Source organism: Lampetra planeri, chromosome 21 (assembly GCF_965212315.1).
Source record: "Lampetra planeri chromosome 21, kcLamPlan1.2.h2, whole genome shotgun sequence".
Classification (NCBI taxonomy): domain Eukaryota; kingdom Metazoa; phylum Chordata; class Hyperoartia; order Petromyzontiformes; family Petromyzontidae; genus Lampetra; species Lampetra planeri.
The window spans coordinates 6,333,372-6,358,469 of NC_136127.1; the positions used below are offsets into that span (position 1 = coordinate 6,333,372).

The 25,098-nt window shown below is 44.8% G+C and overlaps 1 protein-coding gene across 1 annotated transcript in view; it reads left to right on the top strand.

Moving 5' to 3' along the window:
- Positions 1 to 7,462: 7,462 nt before the first annotated feature.
- Positions 7,463 to 25,098, top strand: part of LOC144724781 (mucin-5AC-like) — a 50,338-nt gene continuing 32,702 nt past the window's right edge. Inside the window, exons 1-17 of the mRNA XM_078604168.1 lie at positions 7,463 to 7,692; positions 9,586 to 9,727; positions 10,837 to 10,909; positions 11,819 to 12,007; positions 13,676 to 13,726; positions 14,471 to 14,645; positions 15,014 to 15,366; positions 16,736 to 16,851; positions 17,725 to 17,884; positions 19,197 to 19,428; positions 20,478 to 20,524; positions 20,954 to 21,126; positions 21,866 to 22,015; positions 23,014 to 23,335; positions 23,747 to 23,914; positions 24,110 to 24,192; positions 24,859 to 25,016. Of these exons, the coding sequence (XP_078460294.1) occupies positions 7,628 to 7,692; positions 9,586 to 9,727; positions 10,837 to 10,909; positions 11,819 to 12,007; positions 13,676 to 13,726; positions 14,471 to 14,645; positions 15,014 to 15,366; positions 16,736 to 16,851; positions 17,725 to 17,884; positions 19,197 to 19,428; positions 20,478 to 20,524; positions 20,954 to 21,126; positions 21,866 to 22,015; positions 23,014 to 23,335; positions 23,747 to 23,914; positions 24,110 to 24,192; positions 24,859 to 25,016 (2,657 nt within the window). The 5' untranslated portion in view covers positions 7,463 to 7,627. The remainder of the gene's footprint in view (positions 7,693 to 9,585; positions 9,728 to 10,836; positions 10,910 to 11,818; positions 12,008 to 13,675; positions 13,727 to 14,470; positions 14,646 to 15,013; positions 15,367 to 16,735; positions 16,852 to 17,724; positions 17,885 to 19,196; positions 19,429 to 20,477; positions 20,525 to 20,953; positions 21,127 to 21,865; positions 22,016 to 23,013; positions 23,336 to 23,746; positions 23,915 to 24,109; positions 24,193 to 24,858; positions 25,017 to 25,098) is intronic.

Consider the following 25,098-nt stretch of genomic DNA (forward strand, 5'->3'; position numbering starts at 1 on the left):
ATTTTATGCACTGTACTGAATCGGACTTGGATCTTATGTTTGTTTAGAATTTTGGAGATCTTTTTGGTCACGCCTGCTATGTATGGTAACGTGATAGATGGTAAACTACCATTCTTGGATATTCTGTTTGAGAGGAGGCCTGACGGATCCTTGGGACATTCTGTCTACAGGAAAGCCACCCACACAGATTCCTACTTGAAACCGGATTCCCACCACCACCCATCTCAGAAGAATTCTCTCATCAAAACGCTATACCACAGAGCCCATGGCATTTCTGACAAACACCACCTGACCGGTGAATTAAGACATGTACATCGGGCCCTCAGGATGAACGGATACTCTGACCGTACTATCCGCCAAGCTGTCTCTCCCACCACACAGAAACAGCCACATGAAACTCCGACCAAAACTATCACGTTACCATACATAGCAGGCGTGACCAAAAAGATCTCCAAAATTCTAAACAAACATAAGATCCAAGTCCGATTCAGTACAGTGCATAAAATCCGTGATCTGATTCCATCTGTGAAGGATGTCGTTCCTGACTTACAGTATCCTGGAGTCTACAAATTGAGTTGCATTTGTGGTGATTGCTACATTGGAGAAACGAAACGTCATGTTTCTGATCGTGTCCGCGAGCACAAGTCAGATCTGAAACACGGCAGAACTGATTCTTCTGCCGTTGCCGATCATTGCTACAACTCGATGGGCTCTCATGAAATTGTCTTTTCCGAGACCAAGGTTCTCTGCAAACCTCCCGGCTACCATCAAAGGTTTGTACACGAAGCCATACAAATATACAAACACAGACATAATTTCAACCGTGATGATGGGTACAAACTTAGTAATCATTGGAAAGATGTTATCAACCACACAAAAAAGACTTAATTACGCTTTTTTGGACCATCTTATCTGACAGGCACTATTTTACTTTACTTTACCGAGTGTTAACATCCCCAGTTCTTTTTTAACAGTACTCTCTTCATTGTTCAGCCAGCATTGGTATTAACATGGGCATTTTCGTTATTTTGTCTATCATGTGTATCAGGCCTCCCCTCCCCCCTCTCTGTCCAATGTGTTGGCGTGTGCAGCAGCAACCGCGTCCAAGCCGTCGTCCATTTTTTTTTGGCCCCGCCCCCCCCCCCCCTCCCGATGCGTTGTACTTAGCACTCCGTGCTGTCTTTGAGCCCCGCCCCCCTCCCTCCCGATACGTTCCATTTATTGGCTACCACATTCTGATGAGCCCCCCCCTCTCCTCCCCCTTCAACTTGCTTATAAGGGATTACATCTTGAATCATTGCCTCACTTGATGCAGCTAATTCGGCTGTGACGGTCCCACCTGATGACGGAGACTTGTGTTGCCTCCGAAACGTCGTGATTTTTGTTTTATTTTATTTTCATTAATTTTGATGTTTTACCTACGTGACTTTACCGAAATAACCTAAGAATATGTTTAACATCCAAATGCAAGAGCCTCCTGAAAAACAAAGAAAAGTTATATAGAACTGGACACTTTTGGATAAATAAAGGACATAAAGAAATCAAATGACCAGGTGTAAGTTGTCTTTTTAATTCTAAGTAACATGGCATAAATGATGATGTCGTAATTTACGATGAGTTATTAGTAAGAGGTTGTATGTAATGTTCAATGTCAGTAATCTTAAAGAAAGGATATATGAAATTACTTTCGGAACGGTGGCCATGCAGCGTAATTGTAAATACAAATACAGTACAGACCTTTGCCAGTCCACTGCTAGATGAAGGCTTCCCCACGCGGTGAGGGTTGTGGAGGGGTTGTTTAACCATACTTCACCAGGCAGGTCAACGCGGGTTTATGAAGGCAAATAACAAAGGAAATAAAATACACGTACATACGATTATTTTGCTCAACGTACCTCTGCTGCTCACGATCCCGCAGCCTATAACACCTGTTATGCACGGCGATCGCCCATCAAAGCACTACCCATGCTCAACCCTTGCTTGGCTTTCGAGATCTGATGAGATCGGGAGTATTCCAGAAGAATTAAATCTTTGAAAAAAAATGTGCAGCCTGTAATATAGTATAGTAAAACAAGGCTTGAAGCTTTCGAGATGTGGCTGTATCAAAGAATGCTGAAAATCCCATGGACAGCCAAAACCACCAATACACAAGTTCTGCAAGATATGGGCACTGACAGGCAACTGCTGAAGACCATCATTAGCAGGAAGTGTTACTACCTAGGCCACATTGCCCGAAACGACCACAAATACCAGCTATTAAAGCAAATCCTGGAAGGAAAAATCGAAGGGAAAAAACGACCAGGACGGCCAAAAACGACATGGCTCAGTAACATCAAAACATGGCTACAATTAACAACAGCACAAACTCTACACGCCGTGCTAGACCGGGACCAATATCATCGTGAAGTCGCACACGCCGTTAGGCAGCACTAAAGAAGAAGAAAACAAGGTCTGTCGAGCAAACATCGCCCCGGTAAGGGGGGTTAAAGGTTCCCCTCTCCCTCTACCCACAACTCTTTTTTAAAGTGTCCTTAAAATGTAAAGGATACAAAACGAACTGTCCATTATACTTGGAGTAAATGTATGTCTGCTCTATGCATTGACGATATTTACATCACACCTGTATGGCGTGGGAGTACAGAACAGTAATGACTCCGTGTAATTCATTACGCTATAATGGCTCTACCATTAATCTATGTCCCCGAGTGGTGAGTTCGCATTGAACATTCAGACTGCGCATTACAATTGGGACTCTCTGATGACGTGCGTTACCGTTAAGACTCCGCTTTTGTGCAAACATGTTAACAACGCCGTTCAGCGACCTTTGTGCGCGGATGGGTCGCATGGTGAGAGTAGAAAAGTAGAACAATAAATGAACAATAAATAAGCACATTCGTGTGCCCCCTGCGGCTGATCCGCTAAGCAATCAAAGAGGTTGGCTATCCGGGAACAGGATCCTGTTTTCACACGCACGCACACACACCGACCATGCTGCTCAGATGGAAGACGCTGACAGATGGAGAGAAAACAAGCGGGGTGGGATGGGGGAGGGCGAGTGGCAAAAAGGTTTCGTAATTTAGGACCCAAATGACGTTCGAGAAATTTTGAAATTAATGCCCTGATATGAATGCACGAGCACGAGGAATTACTAACCTTGTACGCAAAGGAGTGTCTTAGAGCATGGAATGAACACACTGTGGGTAACAAACACGTTATATTCATTATCCCTATTGTACATTCCAGTCATTCTCAATCGACCAATGGATGAAGGCCTCCCCACGCCTTGTCGATTATGTGGACTTTTTTTACCATACTTCACCACGCTGGTCAGTGCGGGTTGGTGAAAGGGGAAGGTGAGGCGATTAAGCCAGTTCCGACATCACTCGCCACTGATGCATGGAATTATACTCAGGCCACCGGGTTTGTAGAGCAGTGCGCTAACCACTACCCCACCACTCAATATACTACGGTGCGCATTATTATTTGTAAACTTGAATAATAGGCGACCTTAACATGTCATTTATCTTTGTGTTATTCATCTTATACTGTTCAGAGTTGACACGCTCTGTACATCTCTTTTGTCTCAATCCACTACGAGATTGGGACGAGTTGGTAACCGTGGGGTGAGCCTTGACCAGTTAAAATATCACTAACCAATGATGTAAGCCGTGCGCTGAATCGAACTCAGTGATCCAACTTTCTAGAACAGTGCCTAATCCAGTGCGCCACGGCTCCAATACATTTCTAGATGATGATGTAGAGTTTTAGAGAGTGGATTAAAACAAAAACACAAAAATGTAGGCGCTTAAAACATCATTCAACATACTTGTGTTTGTAATGTCTTAATAAGGGTTATCATGTAGCTTCGTTGCACCTCACAAGCCTGCAGATCCGATACTAATAATAATAAAGCATAACATAGATGAACGGAGGCATTTTAAAGTGTATTCTTGGGTATTTCGGTAAAGTCACGTAGATAGGTTTCGGTAAAGTCACGTAGATAGGTTATTTTCTTTGAACCTATCTACGTGACTTTACCGAAAGACCCAAGAATATGAATTCCTGCAGTCACGAAAGCTTTAAGTCAAGATTTAAAAGTGTGTTAATATGTTGCATTGGGTGAAAGCTGGCACTTCATCATTAAAATGACCTACCAATAATTATGCTCGGAATGTTCTGGAACCTGTGGCGATCGTTCGGGGCTATCTAGAATGTCCGTTTTGGTCGCTGTATATACAGTATCGTGGACTTTTTCCATTTAAGTACATCACGCAATGCATACACGACATACAATAGGACATTGCATTAGACCAACACGCCTGACTGGCAAAACAAAGTAAAGACATTTTTTCCATCCTTAACATATGTTGACCTAAAAGAAATCCAACCTCACACCAATATTAAATCAAGCCGGACCTGTATGCCCCGTCACTAATGTACAGGAGCTCTCCAATATATTTTGCTCCGTTTATGAACGTCCATGACCCCCCAGGTGTTTGTGTCAGTTTCATAATCTGGACAATGCACCATTCTCTTACAACCAAAGTTAAATGTGCCACCACATGGAATCGTGGAGAGAACTTTGGTGGATATTCTACATTCTCATCATTCTTACAATTCGGTAGAAATTGTATGGCAGTTTGAGCTTGGTCAATGAAACTATATAAGCACACTTGATAAGATGGCGATTTACGAGTTCCATCCCTCTAAACATCCACATTGTCCATCGTAGCGTTGGCGACACACATCGCACCAACGAGAGAGTCCACAGTTGGTCGCAAATATCTTGAGTGTGAACATGTGGGACATTGTATCAAACACGTCTGCCAACTGTTGCTGAAATCACAATGCTTTATTACTTTTTTTGAGTTACCAAACACTTTATCTTTCACATATAAACCCACACACAAAGTCGTCCTTTGCCATCAAGTCTGGTAGTCATGGGATTCGTCCCACACCAGCAGTCTTGGAAGGTCTCAATTGAGATACTACTCCCACATAGACAATAACCAGCATGGACGGAGTTCTCCCTTTGTTGATGGATTAGAAGGTGGTGTAGTCCAACTTGCGCTTATTGTGGCACACAGCATACTGTTGGAGCTTGTTGAGATCTGCACCAGAAGCCACCGTGTCCTCTCCGAAAGAAAGTAGAGCCTCTTATACGTAATTCCTTCCCATGCACGGACTATGTATTCATACGCTCATCCTCAGTGCTGAAATGCGGTGATGAGTTTTAACTCGTCCGCTGATGAGAAATGCTGCTTCATGTCAGCCAGGGCCTGGAATCAAACTCAGTTTCATTTGGACGACGTCCCCCTGTAAATATAAACCTGTATAACTTTCAGAGCTTAAAAATAAAATGGCTCACGGCGATAGTGGTCACCTAAGAAACAAATGCAGTTACATTTGCGTGGCGTATATTATATTGATGGCTGCTCAGATGCACAGTGAGGGAAAAAAGTATTTGATCCCCTGCTGATTTTGTACCTTTGCCCACTGACAAAGAAATGATCAGTCTATAATTTTAATGGTAGGTTTGTTTGAACAGTGAGAGACAGAATAACAACAACAAAATCCAGATAAACGCATGTCAAAAAATGTTATAAATTGATTAGCATTTTAATGATGGAAATAAGTATTTGACCCCCTCTCAATCAGAAAGATTTCTGGCTCCCAGGTGTCTTTTATACAGGAAACGAGCTGAGATTAGGAGCACACTCTTAAAGGAGTGCTCCTAATCTCAGCTTGTTACCTGTATAAAATACACCTGTTCACAGAAGCAATCAATCAATTAGATTCCAAACTCTCCACCATGGCCAAGACCAAAGAGCTCTCCAAGGATGTCAGGGACAAGATTGTAGACCTACACAAGGCTGGAATGGGCTACAAGACCATCGCCAAGCAGCTTGGTGAGAAGGTGACAACAGTTGGTGCGATTATTCGCAAATGGAAGAAACACAAAAGAACTGTCAAGCTCCCTCGGCCTGGGGCTCCATGCAAGATCTCACCTCGTGGAGTTGCAATGATCATGAGAACGGGGAGGAACCAGCCCAGAACAACACGGGAGGATCTTGTTAATGATCTCAAGGCAGCTGGGACCATAGTCACCAAGAAAACAGTTGGTAACACACTACGCCGTGAAGGACTGAAATCCTGCAGCGCCCGCAAGGTCCCCCTGCTCAAGAAAGCACATATACATGCCCGTCTGAAGTTTGCCAATGAACATCTGAATGATTCAGAGGACAACTGGGTGAAAGTGTTGTGGTCAGATGAGTCCAAAATGGAGCTCTTTGGCATCAACTCAACTCGCCGTGTTTGGAAGAGGAGGAATGCTGCCTATGACCCCAAGAACACCATCCCCACCGTCAAACATGGAGGTGGAAACATTATGCTTTGGGGGTGTTTTTCTGCTAAGGGGACAGGACAACTTCACCGCATCAAAGGGACGATGGACGGGGACATGTACCGTCAAATCTTGGGTGAGAACCTCCTTCCCTCAGCCAGGGCATTGAAAATGGGTCGTGGATGGGTATTCCAGCATGACAATGACCCAAAACACACGGCCAAGGCAACAAAGGAGTGGCTCAAGAAGAAGCACATTAAGGTCCTGGAGTGGCCTAGCCAGTCTCCAGACCTTAATCCCATATAAAATCTGTGGAGGGAGCTGAAGGTTCGAGTTGCCAAACGTCAGCCTCGAAACCTTAATGACTTGGAGAAGATCTGCAAAGAGGAGTGGGACAAAATCCCTCATGAGATGTGTGCAAACCTGGTGGCCAACTACAAGAAACGTCTGACCTCTGTGATTGCCAACAAGGGGGTTGCCACCAAGTACTAAGTCATGTTTTGCAGAGAGGTCAAATACATCTTTCCCTCATTAAAATGCAAATCAATTTATAAAAAATTTGACATGCGTTTTTCTGGATTTTTTGTTGTTGTTATTCTGTCTCTCACTGTTCAAATAACCCTCCCATTAAAATTATAGACTGATAATTTCTTTATCAGTGGGCAAACGTGCAAAATCAGCAGGGGATCAAATACTTTTTTCCCTCACTGTATAGGGCAATACATCGGTATGCGATATACAAATGGATCGTGGTAGTTCTTCACGGGTGTACATATGCACATGTGTGCAGCCGCTTGCGAGTACACATTTGGAAACCCCCGTCGAACCCGGATACATAGGAATATGTGCTATGTACACGGTTTATGAGACCACTGCCCTTTGTGGGTATTGGCGCTCATCCTTAACAAAGCATTAAGAGCTATGCGCTAGTCTGATGGTACAAACAAAATACTAATGCGGGATTGGTGGGTATTGGGGTGGTGGTAGCTACGTTGTGGAAATACAAACTCACCCCGTGCCCTTGTTTGTTCTGGAGAGGTAAGGCTGAGGCAACGTGTCCGGGTTGGAATCCGTATAAATAGACCGCGCCTCGTTCACTTCGGTACTAAATCGCTCCCACGAGGGACGCGATTGCACGAAGGAGGGCGAAGAGAGACAGACGATCTTTCAGCAGCTCCACCGGAACGATCTTGAGACACGCACTCATTTTGACATCATCGTAGCTAGGAGAGGGCAGAGGAGTGTGTGTGTGTGTGTGTGCCCACGTGGGTTCATCTCTACGCCATGGCAGGACCATCGGCCTGGGTGTGCCGCACGTTGATCGTGCTGACAGTGTTACTGACCGATTTGTGAGTATGCTTGACCTCTTTGTTACTCTCGCCATCTCGTCTTCCTTCCCGTATTGTTCGCATTGTGCGCGCACGTGCTGAACAGCGCTCGACGTTTGCGTCACAGACGCGGGCGTGACAGCACAGCAGGTGGCAGCGGCATATTCGGCTGGTAACATTCCACAGGGCATTTGAAACAAATGTTCGGTACGATTAAGTAAAATTTCCATGTAGTTTAAGTAGCTATTTAGGACATATTCTGGATATCTTATTGACCAACATTTTGACGAATGTATATGTACATTGTCAGTGCAGGTTTTTTTTTAATTACATTTGGTATATGTATATAAGCAACACGCGCTGACCAGCTCGTGAAGTAGATAACATGATTCCATCTTACGACAGAATTTCAGGATATTTTGAAGAGGCCTTCATCATGGAGGCACAGAAATATATTAAATCTCATTCTTCCATAGAAAAAACAATGGCTGTGATGTTTATTGTGTGCCATTTCATTATTGTATGCCAGTGGTTGATGATTCTATTCATTAGCTTCATGGTCACAATGAAATGTATCGTATTCGCTTCAAATATGATCGGAGTTGTGTTGGTTAGTACATTTTACACACTTATTGTAAGTAAATGAATGAAAGTGACCAAATAACCCTTCTAGCGATTGCCTTTCTACAGGTTATAGTTTCCATGGAAGAAAATCCGTTGAGCAAAAACATCAGATCATAGACATGTGGGACAATAATTACACGATCAACGGGCTATATAGTGGTGGCACAGTGCTTGGCACACACCACAATGAACCCGGCGACCTGAGTTCGATTACCTGGCCACGGCTAACATCAGTGACGAGTGATATCTGAACTGGTGCCAGGTCTCTCCTTCACCAACCCGCATTGACCAGCGTGGTGAAGTATGGTCAAACAACCCCCCATAACCGACAAGGTGTGGGGAAGCTTTATTCCAAAAGTGGCTTTACAAAGAGCTGTACGTTATCATATGATAAACATATACAATCAAGATAATAGTTACACGTTTACAAAATTAAGGAATAGTTCTGAGCTAATTCATTGAATATATTAAAATAGTTGTATTTAATTTCACTGTATTTTTTTATTATTTAGGCGAATACATGCTGCTATCACAACACTTTCCAATAACCTAAAATTGATTAAATTAGTCGCTACATCTACAAATATCCCAAGATTATTATATCAGAGGTCAATACATGCGAAACAGCACTCAAAAGCTGAGTTGTTGCTGTAGGGGATGGAACTACAACTCTTCTGTCAGTTTCACCATGAGCCTTTCAAAACTTTCCAACAAAAATGGTCTGTTAACATTTACGGCAAACTGATATATAACTGTATAAACGTTAGGAACCTATGTAAAACACTGGCTAATGGATATTTGTAACATATTCGAAAGCCCTTCTTTAATAAATTGGCTGATAAATCTGAATTAATGGTAATGTGAGATTAGACATACTGTATTACATTACACCACAACCACACTCCAGGATGCGGAGAGATGGGTATAGCTTGAGGAGGCCTTTATCCATCAGTGGATAGACAACAGCTGACCACTGCTAATGATGATGAAAAACAGCCCACGGTTTGCTATCGCTCTTTCCAGCAATGGCTTAGCTAGTGAGTGTGCGGGCAGCACAACTGGGCCAGGACTCCTGGACAGGGGGCCCAATTTCATTTCTTGAACCAGGGCCCATACCAAGCAATCTATGCCGCTGCCCTCCAGGCGAACAGGTGGAAATGCCCGCGAGTCTCCGCGGGCCTTTAGTGAATTACTCGAAGGATCATTTAGATGACGAGTCACTCAAATGTCTCTTTCAAAAGATACTGACGATGAAATGTTGATCATATACTCTGTGTTCCCTCCTGCCAGACCTGAAAAGTCTAAAGCCGACGATTTCTTCAAATCATGCGAACCACTGCGACCCCCCGAAAGCGGATACCTTGAATGCGCGTCCGACTCACAAGGCCAATTGTCATGTACCGTCTCCTGTATGAAAGGATACCACTTACAGGTGAATGTCGGGGCGTCTCACTTTATATATGTATATTGGAATTGCCCAATATGGCATGGGTCGTTTGCGCACTGCGATATGAACCTGACGACCCGAGTTAAATTCACAGCCACGGATAACATCAGTGGCGAGTGGTATCTGAACTTGCTTCTGGGCATTGCCCCGCTCTTGCCCTTCACCAACCACGCATCGACCAGTGTGGTGAAGTATGGTCATTGAACCCTCACGACCAACACGGCGTGGGGAGGCCTCTATCAAGCAATAAATTGACCAACCGCTGTGAATTTTATCAATATCCAGACATAAACAATCCTGTACCATTTATGCAGTATATGCAGTATATAATATCGTAACTTGTCCGTCCATCTGAACTGTGTATGTATTTGTGTATGAATATACCTATGTGGATATATGCATATGTTTTCACGTGTGTGTTGAAGGGTGTACGTGTGTGCGCGTGAGATATTTTGAGGAACAAATATCATATTTTGTCGGATTTGAACGGTGAAATTTCACGGGCATTTCCTCACGATTATTTAATTTACAAAAAATCTACATTTTGTCGATTTCCTCAACATATTTAGAAACATCAGTTAGACATAAAACAACCAAACTTTTGAAAAAGTCGATTTGCAAAACATTTGATAATGACAGTGGTCAGATAAATCATCCGCGTTATTTAATCCTGGGGTCACCAGTTCAATCTCCCGCAGTGGCATTTGTGTGTGTACTCTCACCACTTCCGAGACGTCTGACCAACGTGGAATAGTAGACCAAAATACCCTCTAGAATTGCCTCTCGAGCTCACTGTCGTGCAGGCCTCTCCGCCAGCAGTGGAGTGAGGAAGACATTTCAGGGCTACACCATTACCTTCAACAACAAAACCTCAACACATTCGTCAAGAACACGGCCTTAAAATAACAAAACATTAATAAACGACGTTTCATGCAATGGTCCTTCTTCGGGACATTGCTTGTAAGGTCGCCTATTATATGTTTTGCTTTTAAGGTCAACGTTCTTGAAGGTTATTTTGTTCCTTGCGCACCATAGCCACATCATCGTCAACAGTTACTGCGTCGAGTGCTCACATCAGAAATCTGCACTTGCAGGGCGGAATTACCGGCGTCTACAACTGTCGAAGCGGAAACTGGACGCCTTCGGCAGAGATGCCGAATTGCATCCGTGAGTAACCGGCAAAAACGAAACTCCACTTCAGTTCTCTTGCGGGACCCGGCACGGCCCGTCTCCCCCGTCTTCCCCCTGTCTCCCAGTCTCCTATGTTGACGTCGTCTGACGCCGCATGCATCCAATCACCACGAGAGGGCTCTAACAGAGACGTGTCACGGACGGGCCGTTAATTGGTCATGAAGAATTACATTTTAAAAGATGTATTACGTGTTATCATCGTTGTAGCACTGGCTATACATTACAATTAATTTTGGTATAGGTTGAAATTATTATTTAATCTAAAAGTCAACGCATGCAGTGGTGATATATTTAATTAATGCCCTTAATTATAATGCTGAACTACTGTATAGTGGCATTTCACGATGTAATTACTATTTGTAAACTGACCCGACGTGGCAACGTTTGGTCAAAATAAACCCAGCGTAGTCCGTGGGGGAGGCCCTCATCCAGCAGTGGATTGACAAACGGACCGAATGTGTACAATTCAAATAATAATTATGCACTACAGAGTAAAATTAATTTGGCAAGCAGCATACCTAACACGACTAGACCTCTCCAAACCACACGTGGTCACTGCTCCACATCGCCCCCATGACACCTTCCTTAATCGATCTACAATCTCTCCAGCAACTGCGTACATTTTCGTGGTTGTGCTGTACAGCTCTCCAATGCGTTTTCTGGTTGCTCGGTTTGTCAGTTTCGCATGCTGGGAGCTCCTTCAGGAACTCGATTCAGTTCCTGTAGAAGCGCTCAGCACGTGGAACGAAACGTCAGACACCGCGACATTTCGTCGCGTCCCCTCCGCATCCACCATGCACCGCCACCACCATCATCATCATCATGATCCCTAGCCCCGCGTTCCATCCTCCCGATGCCCGAACCCTTTTGTGCCTTTTCCCACAGTGAATCGGATCGTGTGCTCCACACCTGATCCGCCGTTGAACGGTGCCGTGAGCTGCGTGATGGAGGTGACGGGAGAGCAGACTTGCCGAGCAGACTGTGCCCAGGGCTACAGCTTTGCGATGGCAATCGACCCGCCACTCATCGCCTGTATCGACGGCCACTGGAACGGCAGCTTCCCACAGTGTTACCGTGAGTCACCATCCGAGCAGTGTGCTATAGACACATACACATACGTACACTTGTATATTGAATGTGGTGTGTCGGGTGCCGAAATTGCGTCCGGGTCACCCACTCGCAAAGACTCAGTTATAATAATTTCAAATTGGAACGCGCACAGTCGTCGCTCACGCTCCACACGAGAAAAAAGACTCAGAAGCGCGAGGAACCACAGATCAGCTGACACCAACGACACTTGTCCAAGCTCTGTAGTCCTGAATATATTGAAGCAAGGTCGTAATTATAATATATATTGGGGGGGGACACATCCCCCCCCAAAATATATGTGTGTGACAAATGAGTGCTGGAGTGTGCATATATGTGTGTGACAAATGAGTGCTGGAGTGTGCATTGCAATGGCCCATTGATCTAATGCAGCACGCACACGCGTAGCTTACTACGTGCTATCTACATTGTGTGATTTGGTGCCCGGTATGACATTAAAATAACAAGCGCTGGACAAATATGGGGAGGATAATGTGGGTCAGATAATGGACGTAAAGGCACCAAATATAAACATATCATAGGTAATCTGATGTGATAATGGATTAGGGTTTCGGGAAGTTTTGTGGTGGTTAACAAAAGCAATGGATCCTATGCGACATTGAAGAAATGTTTTTTAGTGACAATAATAAGCAACGATGCCTATCAGCGGGATTATTCAGATGTCAACTCAAATTTCAGTTTGACCCATGACTGAATCACCCGTAATGTGCCCGATCTCGTCAGATCTTGAAAGCTTAGCAGGCTTGAGGCTGGACAACAAATGTAGGCAGCAGGGTGGTGAGCAGCAGACGACGCTACAGTACTTGTATTTCTATGCTTCAGCTACTATGCTCCCCCTGCCTTCGCTTATACTATGTAACACGATTTTTGTTCCTGGGTAGTAAGTGTTATTAAATCCTTTATATTAAGTTCACTTGCTTGCGCGCTTACGACCATGCAAATCTTTCGGTCGTTTTTTAACCCACTTCCCGTGATCCAATCGAGCTGACATTTTGCACACAGACTTGTTGTGCGTGACAATTTATTTTCGTGAACATTTTTTTCCAAAATTTTACACTCTTTAGGAAAAAATAAATTATATTTAATTACCAATTGCTTAATGGTGGCAGGCAATCATCTGACCCATAGGTGGCAGCCATCTCAAGCCAGAGGACGAGAGGACTCTAGCCGCCACGCATATAAAGGATTTATAGTGAAAAACTTTGTTTTTACGGGTTAATTTTTTTTTTATTGCTTATGCCTCAAAAAACTTTGCTTTTGTGACCAGAACTTTACGTGAAGGACTGACACAAATGCACACCGCGTTTTCTCATTGAAAATAGGTCAATTTCAAAATATCACTGTCCTGGTCACAAAAGTAAAGTTTGTGGGGAATAATAGCAATTAGGAAATAACACTTACTTCCCAGAAACAAAAAAAATATACATTTGTTACACAGTGTTATTAATGGAGTGAATTACGCACTGACCAACGTGGTTAAGTGTGGTTAAATAACATCCACACGGCGATGGGAGGCCCTCATCTAGCTATGGATTGGACTCTACATGGACCACACAAATTGTGCGCTATTTTTTATGTTTTATATCCGCGTGTGCAGTCAATTGACCCGTATGATGTATCCCATTATCTCTACAGCGGAAGACATCGCGAGTCCTTCGCAAATGAACACGGTCTACTTCGAGCCAGGTACGATGAGACTCAGCACACGGTGTTCACATCGGCCTATTAAGGGTAATGAGGAGCGGCGCAGCTATCGATTGTGCAGGCGGTGAAACTGCACCGGGAACGCACGAGCCGGAGGGGGCATTAGTGTCGTTTCCGACACTGAGACACCCAGGACCCACGGACCAGACAGGCCCCAGGCCGGGCTACAAAGGGGGTGGGCTGGCGAGGAATTGGACAGGGGACCCAGTGTCATTCCTTCCATCGAGGCCCATGCCAACCATGGTACTATGCCGCTGGTAATCAGCGCCGTCAGTAGGAACTTTAGCGTTAGCAGACGTGCCACCAAATCCAGTCACCCAAGTCCTCATTCTGGCCATGGACAACATTTGTTTTACAAGCCTGACTCTACCGATGAGACCCAAAAGGTCAAAACCGGTCCAGAGTTTATTTGCTTCGATTAACAAATGCTGCTGGATAATACTGGTCTAGAAAGCCAATAGGCCGATAGACTGAAGCATGTTGTATGTATATGTGGAAACACAAAAGGGAGCTCTGCTCATATAATACACTTTTAACAACAAATGCTACGTTTCCACGACTATATGAAATCATATCCAATCCGTGCTAGTGCTATCTTGGAACAGCCTAGCATGGCTCATTTCTTGTCCTGACGGTCAAGAGCCCTGTGTCCCTCCAGCCCTGCTGCACCATGTCCCCTCCCCTCTATTGTGGAGTACAAGCGTATCATTTGCACATGACCCACAGGCAATCCCGGAGAGTGCGTGGCGTGGGGTCTCAGCCATTTCCGCTCCTTTGATGGGTCCCTGTTCGAGTTCCGCGGAGGTTGCTCCTATCTGCTGGCGGGAGACTGCACGGACCAGACCTTCTCCGTGGTGCTGAGAACTGTGCGGCCGTGCAACTCGCTCGCCAACTGCAAGAGGTCCGACACCACAGCAGGAATGGCCTGCGACATTTAGTTTGATTGGACATGAGCAGTTAGTGGACATTAGCAGTCACTGCACCTTTAAAATAGGTGTATACGTATGCACACACATCCATCATTTTATGAAATAATGTGCAGATAGCCCGATTATGGAGCTTCAAAGAGCCATACTATAACACCTTTTACATTTCTAGAGTTCATTAATTGTGCCCGAGGCTCATAGAACCATAATTAAGGTACCTTTATTATTTTACGAGTACACTGTTATTGAATGAGACAGCGAGTTCCAAATGCATGATAATCATTCCTGATTCATCATCATCATCATTGACCTCCCTTGTCTGACGTACGATGCGCTCTCGCAGGAACTTAACCATCACCATCGGGCTCATCGCCCTCGACCTCAGTGGCAGCGACGACGGCCCCGTGGCTTCCTCGGGCTCCAGCCTCATCTCCATTCCCACGTCGTGGAACGGCCTCCTCATCGAGCGCATCGCCGATTCCATCCTCGTTCGCAGCGGCCTGGGCTTCACCGTGCGCTGGGACGGCGAAAATGCAATATCCGTGATGGTCACCAACGAGCTCAGTCAGAAAACGTGCGGTCTTTGCGGCCTGTTCAACAACGACACATCGGACGACTTGACCGGGAAGAACGGACGGCTCGCTACCTGCCCGCTCGCCTTCGGAATGAGCTGGCGAGCCACGGAGCCCGGCGAGGGTACGTGTAATGAACAGAATGTGTTTCTACTGGAAGAATCCGATTAGCTTTAAAGCCCTTTTTCACAGATGTCCAGTAGAGGCGGGTCAGAACGTTACAACATCAAACAATACGAAAAACACGACAGGAGTGCAAAGTATAGGAAAGTTAAACAAAGCACTTTTTTTTTTAATATACAAATAAAACTAAACACATTTTTTATCTTACCATGTAAAGCCCACTAAGCTATTAAGTTATTTTTCATAAACGACCTGGCCACAAATGATAGCTCAACAAAGTGGTTTATCATTTGGAAATTTATATTAGCAAAATCTGCGATAAATAATCTAAATGCAGTGGCAGTAGCTGTCAAAAGTGTGCGATATTGCACCACTGGCCCACGGGCCGGAAAGGCTCAGGCTGTGGGCTACGAAAAGGGTTTGAGGAAGGAGTGAGGAGGGTGGAAGTTGATTAATAGGGGACTCCATTTCACTTATTGCACCAGGGCCCATGCCAACCATGCTATGCCACTGCGCAATATATCACAGGGCGTGGAGAATTAATGTATTCGAATTATATTCTTGTGCCAACCATACATTGCATGTGAAGACTCCTGCGTGTGAGAAAAGATCATGATTTTATGGTACGCCTGTTACATTGAGGTTCATAGTAAACACAGTATTGAACAAATGAGACGCTAGTAGCATAACTAGCCGCTGCATTTTGCGAATCTGGAGCGCCCCTAAAGCGAGACTGTGAGCGTAATGATGTAATTAGGCAAGAGACCGTGCGAAACGAATCAAATATCGGGACCCCACCTGACAGATTGCCACATCCCCTGACCTGATAATATAGTTACGCCACGTCTGTCGATTCAAGCAAGACATAGATAAGAGATGGAATGAAATCCACTGTTATAACGTACCAGCGTTACTACATTTAAGCTCGCCACCTTCACCAACTCACAGTGACAAGCGTGATCATCAAATAACCCGCACGACATACACGGTGTGGCTGCATCCTACATCCAGCAGTAGATGCGTGTACACACATATACATGCCACGTCTTGGATACGTGTAGCTTTGTTTAATATTTTTAACGAACACTACACATGGGACGTCAAAAAATATGTACCCACGCAAGCGATAATGATAAATGTGGCACTAAGGACTTGCATCATCAGCAGCCATGATCAATCCACTGCTGGATGAAGGCCTCCTCAAGCTGTCCACCATCTGTCAGTCTTGTGATGCGACAATCCATCTTATCTCCTGCACACAAGGGGACGTCATCGCTCTATCTCTGCGGTGGATGTATTTTCTACAGAGTATATTATTCTTATTTTTGAAACGTACATTTATGAAATACATTGCTACTTTGCCCTTTCAGATGACAGCTGCCTTAAAAGCTCATCGGCCGTGAGCATGTGTCAGCCAGATACGCTTCCAATAGCCTATCTGCAGTGCAAGAAGATCCGCCACAATCAGTTCTCCAACTGCACAGACGTACGTATTACCAAGCACGCATCACACTTTACACGAGGTAGGTTAATCCTGCGTTATAGTGAGAAATACTAGTCAGATGCATGAATGTTACTTAATTGATCCACGTTTACGTTTTTGGGATTTAGGCCACGTGGTAGTTTTATGGCAAAATTATTGTCACGAGCCCTCCACCATCAGACAAGATTGTCACGTGTACACATATTATTTGTACGGGATAATGTGTTAATCAAATCCTGACCAATAATAATCCTCCTCTTCACTGGTGACTTTTCATGACTGAATTTAACATCAAAATACGACGAGGTTTCGCTCAAACTGCGTTGAGCTTTATCGGGTATGCTGCCAGGAAATGCCTGACGAGAGGAACCTCTTCTTCATGACACTGCATATCCCGTTGAACTTGTGAAGTGAATTTAAGATTGAAAATGAAAGCCAGTGGGGATCGCGCAAGCAATAAATCATTACTTACAACGATAAAAAACCAAGACAACGCTAATTTCAGATGAAGTTCGAAAGACGATGACAAAATAATAGGCTTTATCCGTGACGTCACTCCACATGCCGCACCCCTCCTCAATAACCATAAGGGGGTGACGTCACCCCACATGCCGCACCCCTCCCCAATAACCATTAGCTGGTGACGTCCCTCCACATCGGGCAATCCCCCCTCCCCCGTCATTAATAATCATGAGCTGAACAATTTTTCTATTGAATATTTCAGATTTACTGCAATATACACCCGCAAAAAAAACAGCCTAGTTGTTGGGATAACGAAGCAAAGTTGGTGGCGACTCGACACTGGTTTTGTGGCCGCCTCTGGTTTGAAGGCTGCCCCCTTCATTTGACGCGTGTTGTCACGACTGTTCTCTGCAGGACGTGAGCCCAGAGCCGTACATGCGCGCCTGCTTGGAGGACGTGTGCCTCTGCTTGATGAACAACCGAACCGACTGCCACTGTGCCTCCTTCGAGGCGTATGCCGGGGCGTGCTCGCGTCGCGGACACAGGCTCAGCTGGCGGGCACCGGATCTGTGCCGTGCGTCTTTCTCACGCCTTTCCCACCTCCACACACACACACCTTGCTCTCACGTTATAGCCCCCAACCACCGCAAGCGAGTCGATGGAATAAACCTGCGATTCCGATTCATATTCTTGGTTCTTTCGGTAAAGTAACGTAGAAGGGAAACAATAAAATAATAAAAATATATAACAATAAAATTCTCATGACGTTTCGACTGCAACGCATGATGATTGCTTGTGTTGCAGTCGAAACGTCGTGATAATTGTATTGTTTTATATTTGTATTATTTTGTTTCCCTTCTACGTGACTTTACCGAAAGAATCAAGAATATAAACTTCTTGCGAAACTGTACTATGAATCCGAAAGGAGTTCGATCCACTTTTTTTCCTTTTTCACCCACTGAATGTGCTATTGGCGTCACGTCACGAAGACAGAGGTAGCCATTTAGATCGATCGCAGTGCGTTGGGGACCCTCCCATGTGTGAGAAAGGCTGACAAAGGGTGACACAACACACCAGAGACACTTCTGAGATCAACTCAGGTGACCTCTGGTGCACACAAATTATTTGATGACAACGGCGCTGCCAGTGGTGAACAACAAAAATAACAACAACAACAAATGAACACGTTGATCAATAATACTGTGGTCTTAAAAGGAAAAAAAATATCTTAAACAGTTGACTTTTCGGGCAATTACTCTTTTTCATAGAACACTATGTGCTCATGAAGAGTTTTCGGGTACACAATAAGCATTGCTTTTTCACATGCTCTGCTACGTATAACATACTTTTGGAGCTATTTATTTTTTTACAATTTTTATTTTACCAGGTAAAGCTCTACATAGCTCTTTTTCAGAAGCGATCTGGCCACAAATGATAGCTCAACGAAGTGGCTTATGTGAATATTTATAATAGCTAAATCATCTAAACTCACAACCACGGGGAGACAGACATCACAGACATGCAAATTCCAAATAGGCGTGAGGGTCGGGATTTAACCCGCGACCTCCAGTATACCACCACATAGCTGAACGTGTAAAACTATACAGAACTACATGGTTTTTTTGCGTGCAGTCATTGGTGGCAGGGTTGAGACAATCAACTCACAACACTTAAGATCAGTGTAAATCACAGACATCTGCCTCGATTCGAACCCATGATCTCAGTCGTGTTAGCTCAGCGCTCCGACTGACCTCCTAAGCCTCCTAGCTAACTTTACCCAGCCAGGCACAAAGTCTCGGTGACAGCACTGACCACCAACCGAAAGCATTTTTGTTCTCTTTAACTCACTCTTTGCCCCCTTCCCCCTGCCCAATTGCATTGCACAGACGTTGAATGTCCTCCGTCCATGGTGTACGACGACTGTGGGAGCGCCTGCCCGCATACGTGCAAGAGCGCCGTGTTCACTTGCGAAAACCAGCAGTGCGTGGAGGGCTGCCACTGCCCGGACGGTACCCTGCTGCACGACAAGACCTGCATCACGCAGGACCAGTGTCCCTGCTCGAGCTTGGGAGATGAATATCCCACTGGCAGCATCATCCTCGTCGACTGCAACAACTGGTGAGCATGCGGAGTAACACGGAGGGCGCGTTTTGCTGGCTGGTTCCAGCAGAGGGCTCAACAAGCGCAAAGGTCCCACAATAATGTTGCAATTTGCATTTGGAATACCAAATTGCGTAACTAACGTTGGGGCAGGGGTGCATTGGTCCCCCCTGGTGGCCAAAGCTAAGAGTTGGGGCCTTTTGACAACCACCATGAGAGATGTTTTCAACAACAAACGTATTTAAAACGCGGTTTAAATTTATTATATTAAAATGCTTTCATTTACGTTCCACTATATATTTTTTATTTAATTAGAGCAATAAAGTTTGGCTTCCGCAAATTGCGCAAATCAAATATTGGGGCCCCACCTGACCAATTGCAGCACCCATCGAAGCTGATAATTACTATATTTACCACGACACTGGGAATACCATCGCTCGATATTTAAAAGGGAACTTTATTATCCCCACTGATTAATTAAATGAATGCCTTAAAGAGCTGTGTCGGCCGATTGTAGGCGGTGGTTTGCCCGTACTTCGTTCATCACGCTGTTTAGTGCGGGTTTGTGAACGCGGGGAGGCCAGGATCGGTTCAGATACGTTGGTTATTTTTCTTTTTATTCTTCTTCCACCACGGCACCTTTGCTAATTGTAGACTAAGGTGATTCCAATCAGGATGGTCTCATAACAATTACTAAGTAAATGCCGAAACATAATTCTACTTTACTGTTGTAAATCAACTGTCTCAACTATGAACAGCACGTGCTACATCATTCCATCTCCCGTGGTCCACACACGCACTTACATGTTTCTACAAATATCACTCGCCAATGATGCTAGCCACGGTTGGGAATCGGAACTTGGATCCTCCCTGGGTTCATAGCGATGTGCGCTAGCCACCGCTCCAAACCAAATTAGGCAATTTATATACGCACAGTCCGAAAAGTTTTGAATGTATCACAAGCTGTTCCATTTTAAATGTATACGTGTTTAATATGTTATTTGACTCAGAGGACCAACAGATGTAGGCAATGATCTGATGACTTGAATCTTTTTCTTTCCTGACAGCACGTGTGTTGGTGGAAACTGGCAATGCACGACCACTGCATGTGAAGGTATGTGTCGTTGCAGCCGTGTGTGAATTAGTCTCCTTCGCATGTTGTTTTTCAGAACCTGCTATAAATACAATTATATGTCTGGATACCATAATGTGAGTGAAATTGACCTGACATTCGACACATTTGCAGAGGTGAATTCACGTAAAAGCCCAGATGTATATTATAAGCATTTACATGATTAAATATACATGCAGGTACAGGAGTGTTTGAAATGTACTGCGGGTATAGCATTGTCTTATCATGCTCGTGTTAAGTAAACATTCATACATGAGTATGAATACTGAGTTTATTCTAGCTCTCTACAACCACTACGACAAAACGTCATTACCACCGTTATTTACTCTGAATAACATTTTGCAAGGCAGAAATCCCATGGATACTAGCCACCGTGATGACGATGATGGTGGTCCCTTGTGTGTGGTGCAGCCACTTGTAAGGTAGTGGGAGAGACGCACGTGACGACGTTCGACAAGCGACCCTACGAAGCGGCAGGGCTGACTCTGGGATGCGCGTACACCTTGGTGGAACCCTCGGACCCCTCTGCTGAGGCCTACGCCATAGAGCTGGAGGGAGCCGCTTGCGGATCATCCGCCAAAGTGGTGCGACACACACTCGTGAAAACGGAACAACAGCCAGCTGTGTCAGTACTAGCTCGGGGAAGCAAGGGTGGGAGTGTGAGGAACTGTAATTCAACTCAAGGTTAATGCCCTCTACAGGTGCAAAATGACCACTGAATTTCACAGGATACCCACCACGATTCAACATCAGCTTATCGATGTAAGGCATTACCACTAGAGTACAAGGTACGCCTATCCATAATATTCCGACATTTGTGGAATCATATGAACAGGTTTTTTTTTTATCAAAAGGGATTAAATAAGGTCAACATAGTGATAGTTACATAACACTGCATTGATACATAATTTACACAGCAATCTAATATTACACATCTCCTGAATGTATGATTACATGAAAACATTTTATTTTCATATATTTTGCAGTTTAAAATCCACTGACAACCAGTTCTCATCACCCAAACTCCAGGTGGAAAATAAATATCCTTACAACAAAATTATGACACTTGAAATAACTTTGGCGGAAGCGTGTCTTCTCGCCTTACTCCCCTTCTAATATGTCTTTTTGAACTTTCTTCACGTAGTCAACAACATCTTCCTAACAACACCAAAAACAAAACAAAACCCACTTCATCCCATTGTGCTGTCACCTTGTGAAAGAATAAACTTCACATCCTAATTGCGTCTGGGAAGAACACATCAACCAACTCGCCTCGATGCATGCAACCCCTGACCTGAATCGTGCCGCTCCATCACCACGCAGTGTTCCCGCGCCGTCAACATTCGTGCTGGTGGACAAGCGCTGCGCCTCCAAGGGCCTCTCGAGTGTCTGCTCAACGGGTGGCGTATCGGGGAGCTGCCCCGGAAAATCCCCGGCCTCCTGGTGGAACGTGTCTCTGGCCAGTTTGTGAGGGTAAGTACGGTGCCAAGTATGAGCTCTGTGGGTGACTCTCTGTGAACACCATAAACATGAAGTGGCCGACAGAAATGACGAAGCCTCACGTTGAGGGGTGGAAAGCAGTTTGGGGGCGGAGGACACTGGCCAATCTCTGAGCCACTTATACATTTATCAATCATCCTAATGCATGACCCTGCTGGAAAAAAGTCTTGAGACTCAGTTAGGCTTCCCTAGATAAATAAAGGACATTTTTATATTCAATATGTACTACCAGATGTTTCTTTTTATATATATATAAAATTTTATATATGACCTCGAAATCAAACATCAAATGACATGACTAATCATTAGTTTATTTTGGGTTACATCGTGTAGGTATAATGTAAATTTTTAACTATTACCCTCCACTGGCTGACAGCAAAAATAAAGAAATATTATACCCACACAATCTGACCTAACAGAAGATAAATATTAAGCCTACTTATAAAATGAATGAAATCACGTGACACAGATATTATATATATCACTGGTTATAATGTATTTCATACACATCTGTGTCACATGTATATTTACACCAGAATTGTCCACATTGCCACGTGGGAGGCTTCATCATCGGCCAATGTCAATCCGTGCGGTCACCATCCGCTGCTACCATCGATCTCATTAGTGCACATGCATTGATCTCATCCCTCCATATCCATGGTGGTCATCATCTTGTGGGCACGTTCTCTCCGATGGCTGACATTTTATCACCAGTCCTGTCTATCGGCTATAATCCCGTCCAGTGATGTATCCTGAAACAAGCCCACTTATTTTTATTCATTGTCAATTAGAGTCTCTGATTTGTGTTTGTTCCCTGATGAACGGTGTGTTCCTTTTTCTGTCTCTCATAAAGCATGGATCTCTCCATGCCTCTTCGTGCACTTTTCAGCTTTCAATCATCTTTCCTGTTCACGTGGGGATTTCTGACTTGCATTTAAAAAAATAAAAACACAGTGATATCATCCCTGCAGGTGACTCTGGACAACGGCCTGCGCATCTCTTGGGATGGCGTGCGGCGCCTGTACGTGACGGCTCCGCCCGAGCTCGAAGGCACGGTGGCCGGGCTGTGCGGCACTTTCACCCGCGACCAGCGCGACGACTTCATGACGCGTGCGGGAGATGTCGAGATCGAGGTGTGGGCCTTCACCGCTCGCTGGAAGGTGGCGCAGGGAGCGACCAACTCGTGCCCCGATGCCAATTCGCTGGCGCTGGCGTCTCCGTGCAACACGTACGCCCAGCTCAACTCGGCCGCCCAAGAGACTTGCAACAAACTGATGAACGACCCGTTTAACTGTACGTATCCTCTTGACATCTGCAAATATGCCGAACAGTCTTTGCTCCTCTCGGGACACTATGATTCACACATTGGCTTAGAACAGCATCCCGATTGAGTGGAAGTGTATGGAAACTGTAGCTTATTTTACTTTAAAAGCATCCACTGTGTCGTAAATGCATTAATTCAACGACGTAAAAATTATGTTTGCGTTAATCACGATAATTCAGATTTATAAGTTGCCCTTTAACAATGAATCTCAGGTAATTATCTTGTGTGCGAGCAGGATATGTTTTTGCAAGAACATATTCTGACATATACCAGCTCATCCATTTTACGAAATATATTCATTCATTCCAATAAGCGTCGACACCTTGCTCTGTGTGACTTGGTCGCAGCGCTGCATTGAACGCTCCTCTTTATTTTCTTAGTTTGCCACACACGTGTCAACCCGGATGCTTTCAAAAAGGACTGCACATATGAGGTGTGCACAGCTGGGGCTCTGAGAGGCGCCGAATGTAAGACATTCGCAGACTACGCGTACATCTGTGCTTCTCGAGGAGTCGTCCTGGCCAACTGGCGTCTACTTCTAGATTGCAGTGAGTATTCTGTCATTCAGTAACTTGTGTACATAATGACATACTGCGCACGACAGTTGTATTGGCTTCATATCAATGATCACACATAGTTTATCAACATACAGTGTTTATATTTTTAAACTGTAAATGTTGTGCTGGAGCAGTCGCGTAAACGATATGATCTGATGCTGTGATGTCTCGTCAATTCTCCCTCAGCCGTGACGTGTCCCGGTGACATGGTGTACCAGCAGTGTGCCTCTTCGTGCAGGAGTACCTGTGCCTCGCTGAGCAACCTTGAGGTGCCTGCCATCTACCTTAAAATATCAGCTGTACAACATGTTACCCCTTCTAACTAACACTGCGAACAAGATTAGTATGCATTGAAAGCATTCCGATTAACATGCCTGGTTTAGTGCCAAACATGGGGTGGAGCGGTGGTGCAGTGCTTAGCGCATTGCTCTATGAACCTGGCGAACTCTGTTTCATTCCCGCCCGTGGCTAACATTAGTGGCGAGTGATATCTGAACCAGTCCTCGGTCCGCCCACGCTGGCCAACGTGTAAACGTACGGGCAAACAACCTCCCATGACCGACATGCTACTGGGAATTCTTCTGAGAGGAGCGGATTGATAAAGGGTTGTACAAGGCCAAGCAGAAGAGAGCTCTCTATTACTGGATGATGAAAGAAGTCTGTTTAGTAGATAGTGGGGAGAAATAAAATAAAACATGGTATCAAGTCCTGAATTGTAACTGTTGCCGGTAGCGTAATGACAAAAAAATCATGTTTATACAATGAATATAATTTGAGTAAAGAAGAATCAATAAAGACCAATACATTATATTAACCTTTACAACCAATCACAGGGGGCGGATGATGATAGCGGTCAGTATGCTATCAAGTTACCTGGCTTCTGCTGTCGTTGTGCACGTGTAAGCCTCCTGTCTTGTGCGTGTTGTGGGAAGCAGGAATGTCACGAGGAATGTTCGGAGGGCTGCAACTGCCCAGATGGACTTCTCCTTGATTTCGATGGTCTGAGCTGTGTGGATCAGAGCCAGTGCAAGTGTTCTTACAGCAGCACAAACTACGCGCCAGGCAGCGTTTTGCAAATGGGCTGCAAAAACTGGTGAGCATCGTCAACCAGGCAGATAGCAATGAATACCATGAATATCGATGTTCAGTTTGGCTGGAAGTTCATAAAATTCGGT